Source organism: Apium graveolens, chromosome 8 (assembly GCF_009905375.1).
Source record: "Apium graveolens cultivar Ventura chromosome 8, ASM990537v1, whole genome shotgun sequence".
Lineage (NCBI taxonomy): Eukaryota > Viridiplantae > Streptophyta > Magnoliopsida > Apiales > Apiaceae > Apium > Apium graveolens.
Genome location: NC_133654.1, coordinates 38902412 through 38911462, shown reverse-complemented (window position 1 = coordinate 38911462; position 9051 = coordinate 38902412). Strand labels below are relative to the sequence as shown.

Sequence of the window (9051 nt, the reverse complement as noted above, 5' to 3'; positions counted from 1 at the left end):
AAGGAATTGGTTGTTTGATTTGATGTTAGATTATCGTTCCTGGAGTCCTAAGGATCGATTTGGTATATAATTTCATTAATTTTGGTTAAGGATTGTTAAAGTTGGAATTCTTGAGTGTTCTTGAATTTTTAGTTCAATTTTCATAATGTTTGATTGATTGGTGATTGTTTTTTTATTAAACGAACCTGTTGTACAATGAATTAGCTTCGATTTGAGATAGGTATCATCGTTTTTGGTTCAGAAATAGTGAAGTTGGGTTATGGCCGGAGTTCGCCGGCGTTAATGGAAGAAGACGGCCGGAGTATGGCCGATTTTGATCGAAAACGGAGCATTAAGCTTCGTTTGGGGTCGTTAATGTCTGGTAATTGCTTTAAATTGAATTGGGATTGTGTTGGGGGAAGAAGTAGGAGGAATAACAGCCGATTTCTGGCTGTTTGGGACCGCCGGAGTCCGGCGAAGCTCCACCGGAATCTGGGGATTACCCAGAAACCGGTCGGAGTTCTTCCCGACCCGGTTGATTCCCCTATCCCGGCTTCGACCCGGTCATTTGACCCGAGTTCGATCCGCCTGAACCCTAACCCCTATTTACTTTCTGTTTCCAGATTTTCAGTTTTTAAAATAATTCAAAATTCATTTTGTTTTTCCAAAAATCATTTATTTTTTTCCAAAAATCATTTATTTATTATTTTAAATTCTAAAAATTATTTTCTTAATTGTTTTAAATTCCAAAAATTATTTCTTTTTTTCAAAAATCCATATTGTTTTAATTGATTATTTATAGATTTAATTAGTTGATTAATTCATTTAATCAATCAATTTTATTTATAAATACTTAAATAAAATACAAATATTTATAATTAATTCAAATAATTCCTAAAAATTGTTTTTAAGCTTTTAAAAATTATATTATGGTATTTAAAAATCAATTAATATTATTATTAATTGATTTATTCCTAATTATTATTATTTTATTCATAATAAATAAACCGTTCGTCCGTTTAATACGAAACGAATGCGTACAGACTCAGAAAAATATTACGCTTTCAATAAAAATACTTTCGAGACCCAAATCCTTTTGGTTTGAAAGATAGCTTATTTTACAAGTCAGTTCTGAGTCGCGTATTTATCGAAAAGTCGTATTTGGACTCAATTTCTGTTTTAAACGTATCGAGTCGAACCTTTTGACGAACCGAGGCGTGTGCGATATGTGAGTTACGTGTTTACGTGCTATGTGAATTTTATGCATATGTGGGTCAAGAGTCTTGTATTTGACTGTTTTCTTTATGTGTGGGCCATCGTATGGGGAGACGATAGGATTTTGACGCGCAGTTCGTCGAGTAATTATCGTTAGACGATTAAAGTTGAATCTTTTAATTATAGATGCGAGTCTTTCAAGACGATCAAGAACAGATGGCATGGATGAAGACCAGAGTTGAATAGTGTGGAATATTGGGTTGTAGCCCTGCATGAGCAGCAGATCAGAGATTTAGCGAAGTAAAAGACGGTGATGCCTTAAGATGTCAGACTAAGATAAATGCGTTTATACGAGTGTGACTAACTGCTAAAAACCCAAAGGCAAGTATCCCTATCATCACTTATTATTCAAGTGATATTTATTTTAAATCTTCTTATGCAAGTATTGCTTTCCTTATTCGCAGTTCAGAATTTTACATATCGCTGAATTAAATGATTATGTTTATGCAAGTACTCTTCTGTTATTCTAAGTTCAGAATAGCTAAGTAATTTTACTTATCAAATTACTAGATTTATAAATGTTTTAAATTTTGAGAATGATGATTTTGTTGCGAGAATTCTTGCCCCAGTGAATGGGGGAATAAAATTATTTAGGATGTCGATTGATTCAGCTCCTTTTTCAATAAAAAAAGGTTTTAAGATTGGAATAGTTACTGGTTACAGCGTAGGTGATCGAGGTATCGGTCCAGCTGTAATATCTTTCAAGGCGAGATATACCTTTTCTGGCGCCCTATAGGTACCGTATGGCTGCGGGATACAGGTAGTACCTATATTTACGGTATGGCTGCGGGATACCGGTGCTGTTTCGTGACTGATCATCAGGAACAGCCTGAAATATAATTGGTTCCAATCTAAAATGTTGTTTTCTAAATTGTTTTGATATTCATAGAATAAATGATTTATCAACTGTTTTGGTTTTGAATAAAAGATGAGATGCAGTTTTGATTCAGTTTTTGATTTATGCTGATACTTACTTTGTTGTTAAATATCAAATGTGATATTAGTATAGATGATTGATGTTGACTTCAGTATGGGATGTTGTGAGCATCAAAGTTCGTATTGATATCTAATTTGATATGACAATAAAACAAGTATTAATTTCAAGAGACCGGTTTTGAATAAAGTTTATGATTCATTCCATAATCATTGCTTCTTGTTAGTGTTATTTACAATATTTCCGTAAACACTATTTTACGAGTTTTATTCTCGTCAAGATTCAAAGTATTGCTGAAGTATTTCGCTCAAAAATATCAAAAAAAAAGGTTTTGAATACAATTAAGGAACCAATTGTGGGGTTCCTCAACTAAAATTTTATGATTCAGCAATTATGATTGTAAAGGTTCTGCTCTATTGCAGACGTCGATTTTTAATCAAAAAGACCATATATATGTTATAATAATCTTGCTGAGCATTTCTTTCGCTCATACTTGCCTATTTTCAAATTTAACCTCCAGTGAGGATTAACTTGTGTCGTTTGGCCGCATAATTCATGGAAGGAAAGAAGAAGCTTTTGGAAGGTAGTTGGTCCGGGGTTTGCGAACTAGTATAAGTTCTATTGTGTAAAGATGTTTATATTATATTATATTATATTAATTTCAACAAAACAAACACATCAACTATTGTTGGATGTGTCATGCTGGAATAGTCAAATTAGATTAAAATGGAATAGTCAAATTAGAGTAACCTCGTGAACAACTATAAAAAAAGAAAAAAGAAAGATGCTAGAATTTCCAAAGTTTAAAAAGCGTTAACAAATCGTGATATTTAAGGTGCATACACAGTAACTTTATTGATAATGAGACAGTCACTACGTGCATACATATGAGCCGATATATTAAAATATAACAAAAATCATACCATATCCGGTGTTCTAAAACACGGATTACTCGGTCGAACACGCGGGGAAGTACTTGGACTCGGCCCTATCTCCGAGCCGATTGTGTCATACTCAGTCATAACTCAGATTTTTACTTGACTCGGGCCAAGCTCGGCAAAACTCAGATTACTCTAAAAAAATCCGGTTTTAGAATAAAAATTGGAAAAAAATGAGTAATTATCCAAAAAAACGAATCTCAGAAGTGCGTACTAATTTCCAACAAAGAAATATAACTTTTAAACATTTTTTATTTTAAATGATAAGGCTAGCCAGAATTTTATTAAAAAAATTATTTATGTTGCATAACATTTACGAAAATATTACAAGTACATTATAAATTTAAAATTATTAGTTTAATTTTTTTTGAGTTTTGTATCGAGTACTATTTCGAGATACTTGAAAATATAATTAATTATGTTGTATATCATTTATAAAATATTTTAAGTTAAATAAATATTTAAAATAAAAATTACTATTTAATCTTATTCAGGTTTTTAAAGGAGTATTTTTTCAAGTAATCCCTGAAAACCCGGACTCTCTGAATACTGAAGCACTTATTACTCTCTAATATCGCCGAACCAAACTGAGTACCAGTTTTTAGAACATCGACCACATCATTTGGGAAGATTTTGATAACGATTCGAGGTGACTACATCTACTAAGATCATATATATCCAACAAATTATTTAACTGAAACCTTAAATATAAAATATTAGGAACTTGACATAAATATCACTACGATAAACTAGCTATTTGTTTCTTAAAAATTTGATAGGCTCCTTTCTCCCTTATTTTCAAAGAACCCCATCACATCTCTTATTTCATTTTTATTAATAAAATATTTATTTTCCTCCATTTATATTCCTCTTTTTTCTCTATTTCTCTCTTTTCTTTTTTAAATTAATATTATAGTAATATTAGAGAAAAATGCCCATGAGTACGTACTTAGGGGGCTTACACGAATATATAATGCATTTCTAATGGTATAGTTGTAATTTTTTAAATAAATTATGTGATAAGCCTACAGTATTATTATATTATTAAGACTATAATTTTAGGAGATGATCTCTTTACTTTAATTTGCCAACCCCCTTCAATGAGGTTGTTGTCTTCTATTTATACCAAGTCCCAAATGAGCTTTATCTTACAAATTGGGCCTTCTTGGGCTTTATATTATGTTCCATAATTATTCTAACTATGACTCCTTTGGGTCGTCTTGTCTTGATCCAACATTATGTTATTACAATAATATCCCTCGTGCATTCACATTAAAAATCTGAGAATCGCCAAATATGTCGATAATATCTACCTCGAGGTTCATTGCCAATTTTAATCCCGTAATTAATGCCTCGTACTCGGCCACGTTATTTATCGCTTGGAATTCGAATTTAAGGGCTTGCTGGACTTTAAATCCTTCTGGGCTGATAAGAATTATCCCTGCACCACCAGAATTCGAGGTCGATGATCCATCAACAAACAACAGCCACGGTCTTAGCTGGGCTTCCTCGGGATCCGACGTTTTAACCTTAAATTGGCATTCTGCTACAAAATCTGAGAGGACCTGAGCCTTTATGGTTGTTCGTGGTTTATACTCGATGTAGAACTGACTTAGTTCGATAGTCCATGCGGCGAGCCTTCCTGTCATATCGGGTTTGTGCAGGATTCTTTTAAGCGGCGCATTTGTTAACACGTGAATTTCCCTTGCTTGGAAATAGTGTCGGAGTTTTCTGCTTGCAATGACTAAGGCATACACGAGCTTTTCGACCTGAGGGTATCGAGTTTCAGCATCACGCAGTGAGTAACTAATGTAGTACACGGGAACCTCTCTTCCTTCATCAAGTCGGACAGGGACAACTGCAACTGTTTCGTCGGACGCCGATAGATAAATGCGCAGAGCTTCGCCTGGGATTGGCCTAGTAAGGATAGGAGGATTTGTTAAAAATGCTTTGAGTTTCGTGAAGCTGGATTTGCACTCACCGTTCCATTCGAATGGTGTTGATCTTGAAGCCTTTTTTATGGTGGTGAAGAACGGGAGGCACCTTTTGGACGATTACGGGATAAATCTTCGCAGGGCTGCTATGCATCCTGTTAGCTTTTGTAAGTCTTTGATGGATTTTGGATCATCCATTTCAAGGATGGCTTTTATCTGTGCGGGGTCGGACTCGATGCCTCGCTGTGTGACCAGAAATCCCAGAAACTTGCCGGATGTAAGCCCGAATGAGCATTTGTTAGGGTTGAGGTGCAAGTTATGCTTCCGGGCATTTTCTAAGGTCTCACAAAGATCAAGTGAGTGGTTAACGGCGAGTTTGGACTTGGTTATCATGTCATCGACATAGATTAACATGTTTTTCCTTATTTGCGAACCAAAGATTGTGTCCATCATCTGTTGAAAAGTTGCGCCAGCATTAATCAACCCGAAGGGCATGACCCGATATCCGAACACTCCTCTGTGAGTAATAAATGTCGTTTGCTCCCAGTCATGAGAATCCATTTTTATCTGATTGTACCCTGAAAATGCATCCATAAAGGAAAGGAGTCCGTTCCCTGCTGTAGAGTCGATCAACTGATCGATGTTTGGGAGTGGGTAGAAATCTTTGGGGCATGCTCTGTTAACATCAGAATATTCGACACACACTCTCCATTTTCCGTTGTGTTTCTTGACCAATACGACATTGGAGATCCATGTGGGGAACTGGACGGGTTCGATGAATTTAGCTTCGAGAAGTCGGTCAATTTCTTGATCGATAGCCGCCCTCTTTTCGTCGGAGAATATTCGACGTTTTTGTCGTATTGGAGCAATGTTTTTGTTGATGTGGAGGGAATGGCATGCGATGACCTCGGGAATTTCTGGCATGTCTTTCGGGTCCCAGGCGAAGATATCGGCAAATTCTCTAACAAGGTTAATGATCTCTTGCTTCAAATGTTCAGGGAGTCCTTTTCCCACCTTGGTTGTCTTTTTTGGGTTGCCGGTGACCACTTCGATCTCCTCCGTCTCTTCTGCAGGGAAACATGAATTCTGATTTGTAGATTCAATTGAGTCGCGGGGGTCGATCTCAAGTATCTGGTTGACTCCTAGATCATCCTCCCCCTTTTTCTTTGGGGAAACTGTTATCAGGTAGCATTGTCTCGCAGTCGCCTGATCTCCAATCATTTCTCCGACGCCGAAGTCGGTGGAAAATTTCATCTTCAAATGGGAGATTGAAGTTATTGCTTTTAGGGCAGTGATTGTAGTGCGGCCTAGGATGGCATTAAAGCTGGAGGAAGCACTGATCACATGAAATTTAACGACTTTCCAAACCTGGCAAGGTGGTGAGCCAAAGAGAACTGGCATATCAATGGTTCCTACCACATGGACCTTATTTCCGGTAAATCCGTACAACGGTGTTCGAGAGTTTTCAAGCCGTCGATCTCCGATGTCCAATCGCGAAAAGGCGTGATGGTAGAGGACATCGACAGAACTTCCGTTGTCGACCAACATCTTTTTCACAGTATTATTTCCTACTCGGGTAGTGATGACAAGAGCATCTTGATGACCCTTGATGAGCCCCGGATGATAATCATCATCGGAGAAGGAAATGACCGGGGTCGGATTCGCACGAGGGCGTTTAACTGTCAAGGGATTGACGTTGAAGACTTCTCGAGCGTATGTTTTCCTGGAGTTGTGAGAGAATCCTCCGAAAGCTGCTCCCCCGAATATGACGTTAATAACCCGATCCTCTTGATCTCGAAGATGACGTCTAGGATTGTCTTCTTGTTGTACGTAATGTACTAACTATCCCCGACGAATCTTTCCCTCTATGAGATTGCTAAGTTGAAAGCACTTTTCTGTAGTGTGACCAGTATCCTCATGATACTCGCAATATCTAGAACTGGGGGGTCTTCCGGCCTTCATGGGCCTCAGTGGTCTGTAGTCTGGCTCTGTCTTTAGAACTGCCAAAATTGTTGTCTTCTCTGTGTTCAATTTAGTGAACTCTTTTTCTGGTCGAGTGCGGGGTTGCCAGTCCCTTTCCCTTCTGTCCCTCAGAAAGCGATCATCCACACGTGGCGGAGGTGAAGGACGACGCTCATGGCGTCTTTCTCGCGCGGGAGATCGCGGGCTATAACTACGACGACGTTCATGCCTTGAAGAGCGTCGGGGTGACTGAATGCAGCTCTCTGCTTCTTGGAGCATCATACGATGTTCGATAATTTGGAATGCTACTTGGAGAGTCTTTGGCCTTTTTTCGAAAATTTATTCTAGGAGTAATCCATGTCGTGACTTATCGATGCCTGCCGTTAAGAAGTTGACGGCCATTTGTTCAATTAAATCTGGAATCTCGGCGATCTCTTCCCTAAATCGGGTTAAAAAGCTGCGGAGGCTCTCACTTGAGCGTTGATGCATTGTCATCAAAGACGTTGTGACCTTGATGTCTTTGTAGTTACTGGAGAACCGGGCTTGGAATTTGCTTTTTAAGGTTGCCCATGAGTCGATGGATCGAGGAGGCAAATTGCTATACCATCGGAGTGCTGTGCCTTGAAGGCATGTAGAGAAAAGCTGACAACGGGCGATTTCAGAGTGGCCGAAGAAAGCCATTCGTCCGTCGAATGTGTTGAGAAATGCCAACGGGTCTGAAGATCTGTCGAAGTGATCGAAGGATGGAGTTTTTAATGTCCTGTCGATGCGCGCTTTCTCGAGAACGAGGGATAAAGGGCTTTCAGAGACAGTTTCGAATCCTGATTGATTCCTCATGATGTTACGCATTTGGGCGATTTCTTCTTGCATTTTGGAAAATTCTTCATGTGATATGGACTCTATGGACTCGGTTTAGCGCGAAACCTCGGTGGATAACACTGTCTGCTGTCGACGTTCACGTGGTTGTGAATAGGTCGACTCTGTCGATGGCTCATATTCATATTCTGCATCATCGTCTTCATCATAAAATTCATCATCTTGCTCTTTATTTTGTATTGTTGTTTGTTGAAGCTCTTGACGGAGACGGTGAATTTCACGCTTTCGCTCGAGTTTGGCCTGCAGCCTCCGAGTTTCACGTTCTAGCAGTTCTAGCTCTTCATCTGAATCAAATGGTTTTTCTGGTTCTTCCGGATTTTCTTGGTTTTGAGCCTTTAGCTTTTCTTTCTTTTCTAAATGTAGTCTCATGTCGCTTGAGAGAACCTTCTTACCTCTAGAGGTTTGTATTCTAAAACGCTGATTTGAGACGGATTTTCTCTTCTTGTCTCTTTGACGTGTATCTTTCAAGCTCTCCGGCTGATCCTCAGGAGGGCCTTCAGGTGGAGGAAAAAAACATTTTGGCTTTAACGCCCACTGCTTAGGAAGCTCACGGCCATCGAAGGTCGAGGGGTTGGCGGCAATTTCTGCCGTCAACTCCTTCACTTGAGTTGATCCGGCTGTTCCCGGATCAAACTCTTCCACAATCATTTTCCGGTTGGATCTATAAAGCAAAGCTCCTTCTAGCGCCAAGTGATAAGCCTACAATATTATTATATTATTAAGACTTTAATTTTAGGAGATGATCAATTTACTTTAATTTGCCAACCCCCTTCAATGAGGTTGTTGTCTTCTATTTATACCAAGTCCCAAAAGGGCTTTATATTACAAATTGGGCCTTCTTGGGCTTTACATTATGTTCCATAATTATTCTAACTATGACTCATTTGGGTCGTCTTGTCTTGGTCCAACATTATGTTATTACAATAATATCCCTCGTGCATTCACATTAAAAAACTAGTTATATTAACATAAGTTAGGTGAGTACATACTTAGAAGTATCAAACCCATAACTTATATATGGAAAATGGAGCCCCCAAATATTGTTACAGAAAATTTTCCCAAATACTTTATAAATAGTAACTTTCCTCGTAATAATACGGGACTCCACGTGCATTCATATGTACCCACGAATTATATTTGAACACATGTCATA

General features: G+C 38.2%; 1 protein-coding gene across 1 annotated transcript; it reads right to left on the bottom strand.

Moving 5' to 3' along the window:
- Positions 1-7361: 7361 nt before the first annotated feature.
- On the bottom strand, positions 7362-7871 carry LOC141679503 (uncharacterized). Its single transcript, XM_074485989.1, has one exon. The coding sequence runs from the start codon at positions 7869-7871 to the stop codon at positions 7362-7364; it is 510 nt and encodes a 169-aa protein (XP_074342090.1).
- Between the last annotated feature and the right edge of the window lie 1180 nt (positions 7872-9051).